At 44.4% G+C, this 19,120-nt stretch overlaps 1 protein-coding gene across 4 annotated transcripts in view; it reads left to right on the forward strand.

Moving 5' to 3' along the window:
• The window catches only part of FAM219A (family with sequence similarity 219 member A), an 89,763-nt gene that overhangs the window by 61,628 nt on the left and 9,015 nt on the right, over positions 1–19,120 (forward strand). For all 4 annotated transcript variants that reach the window (XM_015848297.3, XM_015848298.3, XM_015848300.3 and 1 more), the window contains exons 3-5: positions 13,458–13,560; positions 17,959–18,039; positions 18,329–18,383. In XM_015848297.3, the coding sequence (XP_015703783.1) occupies positions 13,458–13,560; positions 17,959–18,039; positions 18,329–18,383 (239 nt within the window). The remainder of the gene's footprint in view (positions 1–13,457; positions 13,561–17,958; positions 18,040–18,328; positions 18,384–19,120) is intronic.

The raw sequence follows: 19,120 nt of genomic DNA on the forward strand, positions 1-19,120 counted from the left end.
GCCCGGAGTATTCAGCTAAACAAATTTGTACTGTCTGTGTGTTACTCTCCTAGATACACAGCACACTCACTGCATGCATCAGTGACCTTAATACTTCTTCGCTGAACATCAGGACCCATAACAAATGTGATGTGGGCATTATGATTTTTTCTCTGGTTGATTATTGCTGTGACTTTAGTGAGAGATGTTTTAAATGAAGAGAGCTATTTCTGATAAAGCTAAATTGTGTTTGAGAGACTCCTTTCTTTTTCTTTTTTTTTTTTTTTCCTATTTTTTAATCTAATATACCATGGAGCAGACTCAGACCAAGCAAGTGGCTTTGTTCTAAACCTGTGTTTAATTGAATAGATACAATGAGGGAGGAAGCATTTGCAGGAATTCTTTCTAGATGAAACTACTTCATTTTCTCTGTCCCTTTAAAAGGCATAAAGGGAGAGAGTAGCTCAAATTTACGGATTATGTTTTGTAGAGTTCACTTTATAAGATGAAACTTTTTATCTGTGCTTGTCGGGTTGCAAACACTTCCCCAGATATTTGACTTTGTTCATATGGCTGGTAGGAAAAATGTTTTTTTGAAAAGCATTTGAAAAATAAATAAATAAATAAATAAATAAATGAAATGAAAAATCCCTTTCTAAAGGTAAATGTGAAGGAAGAAAAAAAAATAAATTTAAATAAAATGCTGTGCATGCTTTCCAGTTTTGACAGTGATGGATGAAATCTTTATATTCAGTACTTTGCAGCCATTAGGAATAAAAGTCTGGGTCTTTACTAAGTGAAAAAGCACAAGCTGAATCACAACAAAATGCCCTTGTGAGCTGGGAACTGTGACAGTAGATGCATTTGAAATCAGCCCAGATAGATGTTCAAAGCTGAAGAGGGATCGGCTGCTGCCTGCTGCTGCGCAGTCACAACCTGTCTGGGTAAGATGGCTGCACAGACAGACCAGGCAGAGCACTGGGAGCCAGGAGACCCATTCTCTGCATCCCTGCTGTCAGAGATGCTTTTTGTGGCTTTAAGGCAAAGCATTTAAATAGTTTATCCCATCAGTAAAGTACAGCTTGCTGCTTCACAAAGGTGATTCACAATTACACCATGCCATGAGGAGGTAAAATGCTCTGTGTTTAAAATAGTAAACACTTTCCCTAAAGTTTATAGCCATAAGACTCGCTTTGCTAGGTATGTTCTGCACTGGATGTTCAGCTCTCCTCCACATGAAAGCCTAGCAATGAATATACATAGTGAAGTTGTTCTTTGGTTGGTTCTATTCTAGTTGGTCTAGAAGGGACCTCAGAGGACAGATTTGTTTGCCTGCTCTTGCTTGAGGGTTCTCACAGTTGGACATAGCTCACTAATCTCCCCAAGTTTGTCTGGGTCAGCAGAAATGAGACACATTGGCTGAAAATATTGTCTTGGACAACTTTCCCAAGTTGGTGGTTGGATGACTTGGGTGCCTGACCCTTCCGTATGTGAAATCTTTTCAGTGCCTGTGGCCACACATGCATGATCCAAATCCCTGTTCATAAGGACCAGCATGGCCTCAGTACACAGCATCCATTCACCTCCCTTCTGTCCAGCCCTCCTCAGCCTGCAGGCAGAGCCCCATTGATGTGCGCTATGAAACCTCTCCAAGAAGTGGCACAGTCCCAGCTGCCAAATTCTCTCTGTTGGAGGTGGAAGTCAGGAAGGCTTCCAGTGTTAAGTAGATGCATGCCGATGTCCTGGGGCTGAATGACACGAAGTTGAGGCTGGGGCTCAGGCTCTGAGTGGAAGCTGAAGTCAGCACTTTGTTCTTTTTCCCTCCATTTGTTCACCACTCTGTTGATCATTCAGCGGGATGTGAACAGACAGACTAATGTTATGTACTGTGTAATTTAAATTCTCAGCTTGCTTGAGAAGGTGGAATTCATTAGGGAACTGCTGAAATTCTCAGCTTCTGAAATGGTCTTGTCTGACAGTGGGGGACAGAGGGGCAAATACATCCTGAAATCTCATTTCGTACATCTCGAAGATGGAAAAATACAACTCTGTCACAATGGATTAATTTCTCTTTGTCCTCCCACTGCATTGAATCCCAGAGACCCACACCATGCATTCTCCCTGTGTCCGGGAGCTCCATCTCCTCCCATTCAGTCAGGCTCGAAAGCAATTGAGTTAGTGAGGTTCAGCTCTCAGAAAAGAGACAGGAGCAGTCACTGCCTGCCTGCTTCCAGCCCACACTGCTAAGGAAGCAAATCAGCCTCATCTGCCACCAAACAACAGCATTTGTGCTGATCAGGCTGTGTCTCATGGGAGGATGCTTGCAGTCAAACACTGAGAGGTGGTGGCATCCTAAACCTAACCTTTTGGGGTTTGAAACATCCAAATAAATCTTCAGAATAGTGCGTGCTGAATTCCTGGTCTATCTGCTTTGCTAAGTGCTGCAAAAACAGTAATTCTCCCTTTGTAGACCAAAATACATGGCTATTTTTACCTTAGCTGGTTAGGACAGGGTGACAAAACCACTACCACACATGGCAGCATGTACCAAAGAAGCTGTTCAGCATTTCATTTTAAAATAAACAACAGCAGGAAAGCATAATTAGAAGTAGTTTGGGTTTTGCTTGAAGTGTGAAACAGAGGAATGACTGTAAGGATTTACTCAATTCTGAAGTTTCACATGGGCATGCTCATGTTAGTCTATGCTGCTTCCCGTGCCCATTGCCATCTTCCATTGTCATAAAGAAGCTGGACGTGTACGGCTAGTTGAACAGATTACAGTTTTGAACTGCAGTGAGTAATACAACATTGCTTGTAATGGTTCTTTGGGCCTGGTCACCAGCAGGGCTTGCCTTGAAGCAGCTGTGGAGCAGACGCTGTATGCTCAGTGGGGTCAGGAGGCAGAGCAAGGTGATGTGAAGCTAGCACAAAGGCACAGCTTACTCATTGAGCAGATTTACCTTGTTTTGATAGGTGATTTTAATGTCAACAGGAGACAAAGTGTCTTAGAGTGGAATGACACTCTACACTGAAACAGGAGTTTGGCTCCATTCAAGCCCAGAGCCAGGCAGAGCACCCAACACAGCAATGATGCTTGTGATCAGACAGAACCTGCAAGCTCCTAATTGAGCATGCTTTTTAATGTCAAAGGCAGCACAGGCTACTTCATACCCTCCCAGCCTCTTCAGGACGTGCCTGTTGGGATGACTGCTGAAAAGCCAACAGGGACTTGGATTTGGATAAAGCTGTCTCACCCTCAGCTATGCCAGCCCTTCTGGGACTGCTTGCTTGTTGGCTCTGCTAGCTGTCACCTCTATACTCACAGTGTGCGCAGTCACCTACAACCAAGCACTTCATGGGAAGGGTATGGCAAAGCACCTGCATGTGAATACTTAAATAGATGCAATGGTAAAAAAATAAAAACGGCTAAATGAAATGAAAGCTAAAAACCCATTTCAAATACTTGCAAATGGTAAAAGCATTGTTGGAGCCCTGCTATTAGAACTGCCTTTTACTGAAAACAGTTAGTGATTTACCTGAAATAGCTGGAGAGCAGCTGTCACGGGTTACTTAGATTTACCTATGCCCGTGACAGGGGAAGCCACCCCACGCCCCCCCCGGGGCCCGGAAAGGAGGGGGAAAAGGGGAGTGGGATAAAACAGCGACAATCTAAGGAGGAAAAACTTATTTTACTAAATATGATATCGAAATACAAGATAACACAATATAATATAATTAAGGCTAACAAAATCGAACGAAACAGAGAGAGAGAGTCTCCGAAAACCGAGAGGCCTACTGTGAACTCTAGGCGACACGGCTGGAACGCTTCCCACTCTCCGAGAAGTTCGAGAGAAGAAGGAGGGCACTCCAGCCTGGGAACGAGATTATATAGAGTCCTGGTCCCGTGACTTATTGTTACTCCTGTTGTTCTCTGGGATATGTAGTCTTCTTCTGTGGACTGCACATTCAACAGAAGTATCCATACTTGACATGATGTTATGATGTGGAATACTGATAGCAAAATTACAAAATTACAAAACCATGACATTCCACCCCTTATTCTACATTATTACATCATGGTTAATATATACATATATATACATATATATACACGTATGTAAAATTGTGATAGCTAAATAGTAGAATTGCATGTAACATAACTAAATGTACAACTATAATAACTAAAATACACTACACATGCAAACATATATATATATATATAGATACATAAAATTATTGACTGCACTCCCCCAGCATCAAATTCCCTTGTGGCACACATTGAACATCCCCATCCTTCTGCATTACCCACCAAGTGCACCCAGGTCCCTGGGCAAAGACAGTTCCACGGATAGGTTTGCCCTTTCCAGAAGCTGGAAGGACCCAAACAGCTTTTCCCAACATGTTCTTTACATGTATAACAGGGACCTTATCTCCTTCTACAGTGTGTAGGGGGCTAGATTGACTAGGACCATCACGATTGACAGATCCTCTAGTATTGACCAACCAAGTGGCTTCTGCCAGATTCTTCTCCCAGTGCTTAAATGTTCCACCACCCATTGCTTTCAACATAGTTTTCAACAACCCATTATATCGTTCAATTTTACCAGAAGCTGGTGCATGGTAGGGAATATGATAAATCCACTCAATGCCATGATCTTTGGCCCAAGTATTTATAAGAGAATTTTTGAAATGTGTCCCATTATCAGATTCAATTCTTTCTGGGGTGCCATGTCGCCACAAGACTTGTTTCTCAAGACCTAATATGGTGTTTCGAGCAGTTGCATGGGGTACTGCGTATGTTTCAAGCCACCCAGTGGTTGCCTCTACCATAGTGAGTACATAACACTTACCACTGCGAGATCGTGGCAAGGTGATATAATCAACCTGCCACGCCTCCCCATATTTATACTTTTGCCATCGCCCTTCCTCCCAGAGAGGTTTCATCCTTCTGGCTTGTTTAATTATGGCACATGTTTCACAATCATGAATAATCTGCGCAATAGCGTCCATGGTTAAGTCCACCCCTCGGTCTCTGGCCCACTTATATGTTGCGTCTCTTCCTTGATGGCCTGAGGTCTCATGAGCCCATCGAGCTAGAAATAATTCACCCTTATTCTGCCAGTCCAAGTCAATTTGAGCCACCTCAATTTTGGCAGCTTTATCTACCTGATGGTTGTTTTGTTGTTCTTCAGTAGCCCGACTTTTGGGCACATGTGCATCCACATGACGCACCTTTACAACCATATTCTTTGTTCGGGAAGCAATGTCCTTCCATAGTTCAGCGGCCCAAACAAATTTTCCCCTCCGTTGCCAGTTATTTTGTTCCCACCGCTGTAACCACCCCCATAAGGCATTTGCCACCATCCATGAGTCAGTATAAAGATACAGCATTGGCCACCTCTCCCGTTCAGCAACATCTAAGGCCAGCTGGACAGCTTTTACCTCTGCAAACTGACTTGATTCTCCCTTACCTTCAGTGGCCTCTGCAACCTGTCGTGTGGGGCTCCACACAGCAGCTTTCCATTTGCGATGCTTCCCTACAATGCGACATGATCCGTCAGTGAATAGGGCATATTTCTTTTCATTTTCTGGTAATTCGTTGTATGGTGGGGCCTCTTTAGCACGTGATACCTCTTCTGCTGGTGATGTTCCAAACTTTTTATCTTCAGGCCAGTCCATGATTACCTCTAGGATTCCTGGACGATTGAGGTTTCCCATTCGCGCTCGCTGTGTAATCAGCGTAATCCACTTGCTCCAGGTGACATCGGTAGCATGATGGGTGGAGGGAACCTGTCCTTTGAACATCCAGTTCAGCACTGGCAGTCGAGGTGCCAAAAGGAGCTGTGTTTCAGTCCCAACTACTTCGGAAGCAGCCCGAACCCCCTCATACGCGGCTAAGATCTCCTTCTCAGTTGGAGTGTAGCACTCTTCAGACCCCTTATATGATCGACTCCAGAATCCCAGGGGTCGGCCTCGGGTCTCTCCTGAGGCTCTTTGCCACAAACTCCAAGTGGGGCCTTTCTCTCCAGCAGCAGTATAGAGGATGTTCTTTACATCCTGTCCAGTCCGTACTGGCCCCAGGGCTACAGCACGGGCTATCTCTTGTTTAATCTGTTCAAAAGCCTGCTGCTGCTCTGGGCCCCATGCAAAATCATTCTTCTTCCGCGTTACCTGATAAAGGGGGCTTACAATGAGGCTGTAGTTTGGAATGTGCATCCTCCAAAAGCCCACTGCACCCAGGAAAGATTGTGTCTCTTTCTTGCTAGTTGGTGGAGACATGGCAGTGATTTTGTCGATCACATCTGCTGGGATGTGACGACGTCCATCCTGCCACTTTATACCTAAGAACTGAATTTCCTGGGCAGGTCCTTTTACTTTGCTTCGCTTAATAGCAAAGCCAGCTTGTAGAAGAATCCGGATTATCTGCTCTCCTTTTGTGAAAACTTCTTCTGCTGTATCACCCCACACAACAATGTCATCAATGTACTGCAGGTGTTCAGGAGCACCACCCTGTTCCAGTACAGTTTGAACCAACCCATGGCAAATGGTTGGGCTGTGTTTCCACCCCTGGGGCAAACGGTTCCAAGTATACTGAATGCCCCTCCAGGTGAAGGCAAACTGTGGCTTGCATTCTGCGGCCAAAGGAATAGAAAAGAAGGCATTGGCAATGTCAATGGTGGCATACCATTTGGCTGCTTTTGACTCCAGCTCGTACTGGAGTTCCAACATGTCCGGCACAGCAGCGCTCAATGGGGGTGTGACCTCATTCAGGCCACGGTAGTCTACTGTCAGCCTCCATTCTCCACTGGCTTTACGCACTGGCCATATGGGGCTGTTAAAAGGTGAGTGAGTTTTACTGATCACTCCCTGATTCTCCAACTGGCGAATCAAATCATGAATGGGGAGCAAGGAATCCCTGTTGGTGCGATACTGCCGTCTGTGCACTGTCTTTGTAGCAATCGGTACCTGCTGCTCTTTTACTCGTAGCAGCCCCACAACAGACGGGTCCTCTGACAGGCCAGGCAAAACAGACAGCTGCTTAATGTTGTCCATGTCTACAGCAGCTATCCCAAAGGCCCATCGATACCCCTTAGGATCCTTGAAATGCCCCCTTCTGAGGTAATCAATACCCAGTATACATGGAGCCCCTGGGCCAGTCACAATAGGATGTTTTTGCCAGTCTTTGCCAGTGAGGCTTATTTCAGCCTCCAGCACAGTCAATTCTTGAGAGCCCCCAGTCACTCCAGAAATATGGATTGATTCTGTCCCTTCATGACTGGAGGGCATTAGGGTGCACTGTGCACCGGTATCCACCAGCGCCTTATATTCCTGTGGTTCTGATGTGCCAGGCCATCGAATCCACACAGTCCAATAAACTCTATTATCCCTTTCCCTCCCCTGACTGAGGGCAGGGCCCCTCTATTGGTTACCTGTGATGACTGGAGCAACTCCACTGGTGGTTGGTATGTCTAGTAGTTCTTTCACCCGTGCTCGTAGTGCAGACGTGGGCTGATCATGCCACTTCCTCATGTCTTCTCCACGGTCACGTAGGTAGCGCCACATGGAAACACGCGGTGCAATCGTACTATTGTTCTTTGCTCGAGCTGGGAAGCGTGTGCGTTTAACAGCTGAGACTTTTGATGATGCAGGTGGGGAGTAGGACTGGACTAGTTTGATCAGATCCTTCATTAGACCTGGTGGCCCGTACGAGGATTGACCTTCATCAGTTGTTTCTGATACTATTACGGGATCATTACAATTAGTTGATGGAAACAATTTCTTGCACATTTCATCTACTCGGTTTTCTAGCCGTGAGATGGCAGAAACTGCGGCATGCAGTTGGGGGAGCTGCTGATCGATGGTTTGAAGCATTATAATCAGCTCAACAACTCGGGGCCATCTGTCCACGAATCCTTTAGATCCTGATACCAATGACTGTGCAATTCTCTCTGGTGCTGTACTTGTGATTTTCTGCCACATGTCAGGATCGGCCCTCACTCTCTCAGGGTCAAGTTCGCTTGGATCAGGGCTGTACAACATTTTCGCCATGGCCAATTCCCTCAGGCGCTGAATACCTTTTTGGACGGTATTCCAACTATCAAATTTAGGCTTCAAAGCATCCTTATAGGGGTACCTTTCTCTCACGGCTTCCAACAGCCGCAACCAGAGAGTAGCAGCTCCATCCGAACATCTGCTGATCCCTCTGTCGATACCTGCATCTTGGGCAATGCTTCCTAGTTGGCGAGCTTCATTACCATCTAGAGACAAGCTGTTGGCCCCGTTGTCCCAGCAGCGAAGCAACCAAGCAAGGATACCTTCATCTTGACGCCGTGTAAACTCCTTTCTTGAGCCTTGGATTTCAGTCAGCTTCAGAGGTCGACAATAGGTGATTTCCTCCTCATCATCAGTCTCTTCTTCATGCCTCTTGGTTTTTGCCTTTGCTTTTTTCGGTACTGCTCCATGCCCGGCACCTGGGTCTTCTGTTGCCCCCCCCTGTGCTTCTCCTTCTTTTCGTTCTAGACGCGTGGACACCCGTTTCCATTTCTTGCCTTCCACAGGGGCAACTGATATTGCTACTGATGCCTCCTGTGACTGATCAGAATTAACTTGGGCTTGAATCTCAGATCGGAAACTCTCTCTCTCCAGAATAGTATGATACAAAGCACGGTATGCATAAGCCAAACCCCACATAAGGTTTACCTCCTTAGATCTCTGACCCAAGTACTCACTTAATTTCTTAGGGTCCCTTAGGTGTTCAAGAGTGAAATCCCATGACACTGCGGGTCCCCATGCTTCTAAGACTTTTCCTAAACCTTTCCATATTCCCTGCCAGTCATCATTCTCTGGTTCTGGAGGAGACTTCCGCATAGAACGAATGCATAGGAACATATATGCATGCATTGATAGTGATAACATGAATGCAAGTATGAACCCTATCTCAGTTATTGAAAAGCGTGTGGAAATCTGAGAGTACAACCTAAATAAAAAGGGTTTTTTTAGCCTGTACAATGAATTAAACATGGTGGTGTTTGTAAAATTGCCTGTTCCATCTGGGATGCAAGTATTTGTAAAATTGCCTGTTCCATCTGGGATGCAAGTGTTTGTAAGATTCACAATTCCATCTGGGGTGTAGATGCCAAAATTCTGACCATACCACATCTCGTAAAAGTACCAGGCAGGTGTCTCCATCAGTATCCACCTTATTAGGCTATATATCTGCACAATTCCACAACACCAAATTATGGTGTTAATAGTTGACCAATACTTTAAGAAGATCATAATTGCTTTCAATCCCTTAAACAGAGCAACTGGGATGAAGAGTGGATTCATAGCTGGCAGGCTCTGTAAAAGTCAGAGCTAGCTAGCTTTGCTCTAAGGGAGAAAGAAATCCCTTTGTTTTCTACACAAAAGTTAGATAGCAATGCTGAGAATGTGCAGCAGCCCTTAATGTTGACAATTTGTCTGGTATTTCAAGGTCACGTTCTCCGTGAGCAGCTACGGAAAGATAACACTCCGAACACTCCCGTAACGAAGCTCTTTAAGAGCAAAGAGAGAGTTGTTCTAAAAGCTAAAAAGCTCTATGCCCGCATTCTCCACCAAAAAATCTGTCACGGGTTACTTAGATTTACCTATGCCCGTGACAGGGGAAGCCACCCCACGCCCCCCCCGGGGCCCGGAAAGGAGGGGGAAAAGGGGAGTGGGATAAAACAGCGACAATCTAAGGAGGAAAAACTTATTTTACTAAATATGATATCGAAATACAAGATAACACAATATAATATAATTAAGGCTAACAAAATCGAACGAAACAGAGAGAGAGAGTCTCCGAAAACCGAGAGGCCTACTGTGAACTCTAGGCGACACGGCTGGAACGCTTCCCACTCTCCGAGAAGTTCGAGAGAAGAAGGAGGGCACTCCAGCCTGGGAACGAGATTATATAGAGTCCTGGTCCCGTGACTTATTGTTACTCCTGTTGTTCTCTGGGATATGTAGTCTTCTTCTGTGGACTGCACATTCAACAGAAGTATCCATACTTGACATGATGTTATGATGTGGAATACTGATAGCAAAATTACAAAATTACAAAACCATGACAGCAGCCTTGTTTCATTCTGGTTTCCCAGTCTCCAAGTCTCTGTCATTCACCTCTGCTGTATCTCTGCTGTATTATTTTTTTTGCTGATCATCCAACAGCAAACTCAGCAGGCATGAAATAGCTGGTGTCTGGAAATCACAGCCCTCCATTCCTTCATTTTTTCTTCTATGTCCTATTTTCTCTGTAATGGGCAGCAGTACCTGTTAACCACCCTTCCTCATTCTTCTAGTGCCTTCAGGTTGCCCAGAATTAGGTGGTTTTGTAGTGTTGGTATCAATTTTCCCTCAAGTCTACTGCCTTCGTGGAAGTTCAGTGCACATATTGGAATACAGCAGGCAGCACAGGCAGACCTGGCCAGAGAGAGCCTGTGCAAGTCTGGTTCCAAAAGCTGCCTAAGGTGGAGGACAAACTAAATCTATTCTCTGTGGTGGGACTGTGCCCCTCACGTCTCCAGCTGTGGCCTTGAGGCTCAGGGAGACGTACAGGAACAAAGGTGTCATCTAAGACCAATGGGGAAAACCTGAGTAACATACCAGAGAGTCTGGGATTCATGACAGAACACTTTCATTTTTTATGTAGTCCTAACCATGAGAGTTGCCCAGGGGCTCACTTCCCAGGTTTCACACAGGGGTTAGCACAGCTAGGTAACTGAAGTGTGGTGATGATGTGATTTGTGCTTGTCATCAGACAATATGGGGCAGCCTTTAAAGAAAAATGTTTGCTTCTCAATCTTAGGTTGTTGTTCCCTCTCTCACCTTCTCTTTACTCTTTACATGCATTTGATTTCAGCTTCTATTAGAACTGCTTTATTTGTGAATTTACACCTTTTTTGTTGACATTTTGGACCCTGAAAGTAATGTTGTCAGAACTGGCTGTGTCAACTGTATTTCTAAAAGGAATTTTGACACACAGCATTTGGAGCCAATGCCCTGAAACAAGCATATGGGAGCAGCACATTTCCTTGCCTCAAAGCCTAAAGAGACTCAAATGCATCTCCATCACCTTCCAGGAGCTTGTCCTATTACCCCTGGGCTGGGTAGACCTCCCATTCTCCCTTTTGTCTCTTGGCTTTTGGCCATTAGGGCCTCAGGTTTCACAGCATCCAAGAGGGGACTGAAATGTCAATTCATGCTTAGGAATGTGTCTGGGTGTAAATGTGACAGTGGCACATTTTGTCCTGCAGTGCTATTGCTATGGGAATGCTCACTCCAAGCTACTAAATAGGAAATTTATTATCAGTCAGGCCCACACACTGAATTAAGACTCAGTGAGAGCATAGAAGTAGTCATGGGGAGACCTATTGGAGGAAGAAGACACTTAGTCCAGATTCATCAACCGGATGAGTAATCTGAATCGGAAAAGCGCATTAGTGCTTGTGAAGAGTAATCAATAGAAATCAGAGAGTGCCAGTACGCTTAAAAGGCTCAGTCATGCCTTAACCATCTTGACAGGGAATGAAATCTTGTTTGTGAGTCAGGTGCTTTTTGTGAAATACACAGCACCTCAAAGTATTGGCAACTTGTCTCAGCACTGTGGATTTGTGGTCAGCACTGGAGCTTCTGATGTGAATGGGGGGAAGTTGTTTTGTATTTAGGGTTGTAAACCTTTGCCTCCGTAAAACTGTGCTTTATTCCTCTACGACTGAATAGCAACATTCACATGGCCTGTGAAATGTCAGCCTTTTTTTCTGGAGACAATGACAACCAGTGCATTTGCAAGTTCCAGTCATGAGAAATTACTGTGATTTAAGGTTTTGCCTTCGATCCTGTATCAGTCTCTTTGTTGCTCATGCCAGAGAGAGTTATTGGTCTGGTCCTTTTCCTGCCAACTTCAGTGAGCTTTTATTCACCTCTGATGTCAGCAGGATCAGGGCTGGGTATGGTCTGTATTTACCACTTCCTCATCTGTGCTCATTACCACAGTTTAGAGACATCCCTTCTTGCTTATCCCTAAAAAAAAGGCAGCATTGTACAGGTCTCCCTGCTCCTTCCCCATGGATAGAATGGGATTGTGCCACCAAGCATTGCACACCCTAACAGCACACAGCTTTCCCACAACAAGTAGCAGGTGCTTTCCTCTACAAGGGGAATAAAATCTGCAAGAGAAAAAAATATATATCAACACATTTCACACACCACAGGGGAAGCAGAAGCAAGACGAATTCACTATTCAGGTTCCCCAGCCAGTAGTATGATAAACCCTTATTATTCAGGCATGACACAAAAGTAGTTTCCAGCATTTTCTCACCACTCCAGAGAACGTTTTTAGTCATGTCCTGCCTTGCTGGTCCCACAGTCTTCATTTCCCTACAAGCCTTGTCTGGCACTTCAGGATGAGCCTGGGGCACTAAGCTCAGTTTTGTGGCTAATCGCTGATTTAACCCAACTGACTTGCCAAAAGAAGCAAGGAAAGACTTTGAATCAGAAATTCAAATATCAATTTATATGACAACCCATCACACACTGGCTTCTATCCTTCCTATCCTGGTAAAAGTAAAGTATTGATATAGCACAAACTCTACCTTCCTGCAGAAGGCTCAGCTTTTGCACCTGATCTCTAGTTATGATCCTGTGGTGAGAAGTTACTAAACAGGGAAATAGCTTCTCCTATGCAAGAAACTAAGTTTAATCCCCTCTTGCAATGAACGCACAAAGAAAGCTCCGTGCTCTGTCAGAGATTTAAGGTACATTTCAGCAGCAAACAGAACATGCTCTGAAAATTAAGCAACAATGTGCTGTTGAAAAATGTAACTGAGAAAGGCTTCACTTTTTTCTTAAAGCTTGCAAGATTCAATGTGAGATAAGAGAGGACACACTGGGGGCAACACAGGCAATCATGAGTAGAAGCAGAGAAAGCAGCAACATTTCTCCTGTGGGATGTTATTCTATTGAGTTGCCATCCTGGGAAGTAATAACTCTGGTGTCAAGCCAGGCTGGACTAGAATTAAAATGATGGTTCTGGACTGATGGAGGCACTTTTCTGTCCCAGCTGGGTCCCTCAGTAGTGGTCTGTAGAGAAGAAAATGTAAAAGGATAAATTCCTTGCCCAGCCCACAGTACTGTTTTAGAGTCCATAGCTGCAGAGAGACAGGATTTGTCCTAGATCTCATCCTGAAGCTCCATGACCATCTTAGTGTGGCATTGCCAGCAAGCTGCTATGTGTCAAGGCATACTACCTTTAACCCCTTATGAGCTTGGAAGCAATGGAACACAGCTCGTCCAACCTTCACAGTATCAATGCTTGGGAGGCGGAGTGCTCATCCCCTATGCTATTAATTCCACCATGCTTTCTGCTACTATCAAATCTGGATTTCTATAGCTGTATGGAGACCACCCAGGCTGTTACCCTAATTTTGCTTTTCTTCTGTCTGTCCCACATGCAGAGAAGCAGAGGGAGCTGGCTCGGAAGGGCTCTCTGAAGAACGGCAACATGGGAAGCCCAGTTAATCAGCAGCCCAAGAAGAACAATGTGATGGCACGGACAAGGTAAGAACAGGAAAACTCAGCTGTGCTCTAAGCTTTAATTCCTAGTGACCTTAAGGTGGGCAAGGATGGTGTTAATTGTCATTCCCTTGCTGCCAAACAGACTGCAAGAGCAGTGATCGCCCTTCCCAAATGCTCTGTCCTCTGTTGTATCTTGTCCCATGGAAAGATGCAGGCACAGGTGGGCCCAGGACCAGTGATAATAGAGCCTGCAGACAGCAGTGAGCCTAGCCTGGTGAAAATCAGGAGTTTTGTTTGTCTTTGATGCTCTGTGCAACCCTGAATAATAAATAATCCTACCAGCAGGAAAATGTACATTTCTGCTTCACATAACAGCAGATTGTTTTAAAGCTTAGTTCTGACCTGGCTGTTTTTATCCTGGTAATTCTCCTTCTTTTTGAAAATGATCCCTTCCTCGTACTGATTAACTTAATGACGGCTTGTGTAGAATCCATCTATGTGTGCTTTGCTGTACAGCTCCTCTCTACTTTGAACAGCATGGTCATAGCTGGAGCTGCTTTGGTTCATCTCTGTATGAAATTATCAGACAATGTTACAGTCCCCTGTAAACAAAGAAGTTTTTAGATGAATATATTATTTTAGTGTATTTCTGTTTTTTTCCATGCAGGCTTCTGTACAATAATGTATCACTTATCTGCATTCAGGGGGCAGGAACCACACTGAGTCAACAGAATTGCACATTTTGCATGCTATGGGAAAGGTGGTAATTTTTATTGAAGGATCACACTTAAAATGACAGCAGAATCTACATGTGTTCTGGTTTGAGCCAGCAAACAGCTGAACACCACACAGCCACCCACTCACTCCCCCCTCACGGTGTGATGAGGGAGAGAATTGGAAAAAAAATGGGTAGAACTCATAGGCTGGAATAAACACTATTGACTAAGACAGAAAAGGAAGGAAGAAATAACAGGAATTATAATAATATGTCTATATATATGCATATTTATACAGAACAAGTGATGCAGAGACCAATTGCTCACCACTCCCTGGTTGATGCCCAGACAGTCCCCAGGCATTGGTAGCTCCCTTGTCCAACTGCCCTCAGTTTTATGGTGTTTTTATTGCATAATGTAATGTGGGGTCAGCTCTCTTAGTTCTGTCCCCTTCCAGTTCCTTGTGCCACAGTCCCCCTCACTGGCAGGTCAGTATGAGAAGCAGAAATGTCCTTGGCTCTGTCCAGCACCGTTCAGCAACTACTGAAACATCGGTGTGTAATTAACATTATTTTTCTCCCTCATCCCACACATAGCATCACGTCATACAGTATGAAAAAAAAATCAGCTCTGTCTCAGCTGAACCAATACACCATGAAGGCTGCATTTTTAATGATGAATGAGAAGGTGTCATGGATTACTACATACTAAGTAATACAGGAGCAGCAGGTCAGAGCCTCTCTCTGAGCACATCCAGCAGATCAGTTTCAAATTAGTTCCCAAAACCCACAGCAGTAGTCATAAATCATGCCAGGACCTTGTCAGCGTTTATTTGCAAGCCCCTGTGACACTGGTGAAAGATACTGCATTGCTCACTGCTCTGTATTTGCCACATAAAGGAGGCAGGTTCTTAGTGGCAATAAGAATCTCAGCAAGTGCTCTCAGATGGGTTTTCCATGCCTACTGCTCCTCACTGGTTTCCAAATGCTATCTGGGAAGACTTGGATTCTTTTGGCAGTAGGCTGCATGCTAGCTTCTCAAGAGCAATTGTAGCAGATTTGGCACTCAGGAGATTTAGAAACACTGAAATTAGTGGGGGAAGATAATCAGGTGGAGAACATGGAGCAAGTGCTGATGCCTACCTGTGAAATGAGTCTTCTAACTGGAGAGGCTGCTGCTTCAGAGCTGCCAGAAAAAGGAGGAGTGATTTGGGTGTGAAAGGGTTAAGCAGCGATACCCACTGACAAAAGCTTTAGTGCAGCCAGCTCAGTTTTCTTCCATCTGTGAAGATCTGAGCACTGTTCAGAGGGTATGCAAACCCCTACACAGCCAAACTAAGCCTGCTAGCAAAAGGCTTGCATTTCTCAGTCACTTTTCATGTCATTTTTAGAAGCGTCCCTTAGGATCTGCAAAACAGAGGTTTTCAGCCTTTAGGTTAGTAGCAAATGTAGCCAGTCTGCATTGTTCTTATACAACTGAGAGGTGTCTGGCTTAGGTTCTTCATCCCCCAGCTCCTTTAGTTTTCTGGGAACAAAGAGCATATTGGCACAGCCCTTCTAAAACCTCGGAACCTCTGTCCTGCCAAAGACAGGGCAGCCAGGAAGGCAGAAATGCCTCAGGCTCCATCACAAGGCTGCATTACAATGTGAGAGACTCCAGTTGGATATACTGCAAGACATCTAGGTTCTTTAAGTCTGAACTGTTGGCTTCTTCCAGTCTCTGCAGGATGAGGAAAACCAAAAGCCATTTCCCCTTTTAACGGTTCTGCTCTTTTCCTGCTTTCCTTCATTCAGATGAAGTGTGTTGCCTCTCCTTGTCCCTGCCTCACTTCCTTCTCCTTTTCTGATGCTTTTGTTCTTTGGCATTATCTGTATGAATTTCTGAAATCCAGCCTCACATACCAGGCTGCCTTTCCCATTTGGTCTTCTCCTGAGTTGTGGAGACAAACAGCTGTAGAGGTGAATGGATCTGGACCCACAGCACGCTCAGCCTCCCCAACATCAAATAAAATGTGAGCGAAGTTGGTGTGATGCTGGCAGCATCATTACAAGCACTGGCAGAATTCGCAACACCATCTGCACCCCTTCTACACAGATACTGTAGTCTGCTCTGAGGATAAGCTAAATTTAGATGTTTTTGTAATGTATTTCATGTTAAGGGACAAAAACCGAGACAAAAAGCTTGTCTCCACAGATTAAATTAAGTATAATCGCAGCCCAGCTTTTTCCAAGGACACTGGAAAGCAAAAGTAAGGTCAACTGGGATGTGAAGAAGAAACTTAAATCAGAGTCAGGGACATTATCACAGTTTCAGTCTGCTGTAGAAAAGCTGTAGTTCTTGTACTAAGAAAAAAAAAGACATTTATCAAGAAAGATGTAGTGAGTTATTTAAATCAAGTAAATAACACCACAAAGGGCTGTTCTCTTGATCCTCTGGTGGTGCTTCGTTCACTCACAGTACAGTAACAACTGTCAGTGACTGTGTATGGAGCAGAAGCTTGAAAACTGAAGAGCAAATATGGAAGACAGTGCTGCTGAAATCAGTGTAGGCAAGCTGCTGCTGCCAGATCACAGCTTCTGTTTTAGCTTCAGACATCTCTGCTTCTTTAATTCCTTCCCATGTACTTTGCGGGGAGCAGAAGGACTCTTTAAGGGCTGTGGTTTCTGTATTTTGCAAGTGGATTCCAGTTTCTGCAGTTTCCTGGTGCAGCAGGTTGGAAATTCTGCATCAGTTTTATAATTAATTTAGACTTTAGTTTCATTGAACACAATAAGAAAATGCAACCAGTCATGAGCATATACATCTGCTTTGTGGTAACATTTGAAATATTTTACTATCCCTGATTCTTTCCTATCTGCAGTGCCTTTATATTGTTAAAATCATAATGGCTTCCGGAATTTTTCTGAGCAGAAGAAGAACAGTGCAGGTGGTATAGAGTAATTGAAGCACGAATGAGACATATTATTGTTTTCAGACTTTCCCAAAGTCTTAGTCCCTTGTTAAAGACTAGTCATTCGTTTGGAGAGAATCTGTTTTAACCCACTGAGCAAAGAGATTTTCATCACACTCTTGAGTTCACACCTGCTAAGCATAGTATCTTGCTCCATTTGCTCAGTCTGGCTGATCTTATTTTAAATATGAGCTCAAGTCTTTGTGCATTTTTGTGGATGAAAGAACTCTGTTGTGAACTGGATACCATTAAATAATGTATTTTCCTTATCTTAGAGGCTCTGTAGTCTATATTCCTTTTACAGAGACTCCCTCAGGCAATTAAAGGTGCCAAGTCATCACCAGCCATTGTAGCACTTATGATTAACTGAAAGTTATCATAGAATAATGGGGTTTAAGAAGTGCTATTCCATCTCAGCTCCTGTGCTGTGCCCACTAGCTCGTATTTATCACATTACTTACTGAATTTAAGAGCGGGACCTCAGTAGTGCTGTATTATGAGGACTGGTAGGGACTTATTGCAAGTGCCATGTACTCAAAGCTAGGGAAAAAAAAAAACAACTGATTAGGCAAGCACTGCTTGCTGAACAGGTTAATTAAAATGACACCCAGAGTTTCCCAACAGTTCTGTCTTCCAGAGAAGTGCATGTTCCCAAGGCATGTCCAGTGCAAAGCAATGAAATGGAGAAATCTTATCTACCGTGTGACTTTGATACAACCATGTGTGTTACTGAGATGTTCTGTGTGGTTAATGGGCATCCTTTAATTTTTTCAGGCTCGTCGTTCCCAACAAGGGCTATTCATCATTAGATCAGAGTCCTGATGAAAAGCCACTGGTAGCCCTGGATACGGACAGGTATGCAAAGTGCAAATAAGATGATATACACTACAGTGCAAGCAAGTTTTCACAGCAGATTTCCTAACTGGTCTGTGTGTGTGTTTGTAAAGAAGCAGGAGGAGACAAGAGTAAAGAGCATTTTTTGGGGGAGATGTCTGAGGTTCACAAATGAAAGTTGCCCTCCAGATTCCCTTGATGTAATTTTCTGTGCCTAAAGGGCAGCTTCACAGCACTAGAGAGGACTAACTGGGGAATACAGGGCTCTCTGACTGTTTTCTTCTTTGCTCTGTCTTGTCCTTCCCTGCAGTGATGATGACTTTGACATGTCCAGATATTCCTCCTCGGGATACTCATCAGCTGAGGTGAGTTACACTCTCTCCTGCCATCCTTGCCATTAGTGCTGATAGTAGAGCAATGAGAAACAGCTTAGAGTGGCCTTTTGAAGCAAAAAATGGCTACACAAGGAATTTACTGGTGGTGTAAACTTTAGAAGGATCCATGGCAGAAACTGCCGTGCTTCTTTCTTCTCAGTGACCTCGCTGGCTCCATCCCCGTACTGGCATGGCACAGGCACAAATCTGCCCATCAGCTCTTCTGACCCATTGTTTCACTGAAGCTTTTCCCAGTTCTGCTGAGACCACAGTGTTGCCCCATGTAATACAAAAGCACCAACTTGCCTGTCATGGCAGCTCAGTGACTGTTTGCTTGCCAAGGACACAAATAAAGGACCTGGGAGCACACTGTTATTTCCAGTCCTTATGGGGGCCAGAGTTGCCTGATGGGTGTTTGCTTGGATCAAGCAGAAATTCCAGGGAGGACTTACAAATATGAACTCTTAACCTCTCAAAGAGAAATGGCAGGAAGTTTGGGCTTGTTATTCCCTTGTATTGTTTCTAAATTTATTCCCAAATTCTCCAGAGAATTAGTTGCTCAGCCTCTGGCTGCTGCTTCTGTAGGATCTGATTTTATACCCAAAGTTCTGAGCAGCCATTCTGCAGATTAGCCATTGAAAACTCTTCCCCCTTGTATCCCTTGCTAGGGGAGAAACACCACTGAAGCATTGAGAAGTGCCTAAGGGTGGACACCAGATGAAATTATC

The sequence above is a fragment of the Coturnix japonica genome, chromosome Z (assembly GCF_054131305.1).
Source record: "Coturnix japonica strain WE chromosome Z, WE-NBRP24, whole genome shotgun sequence".
Classification (NCBI taxonomy): domain Eukaryota; kingdom Metazoa; phylum Chordata; class Aves; order Galliformes; family Phasianidae; genus Coturnix; species Coturnix japonica.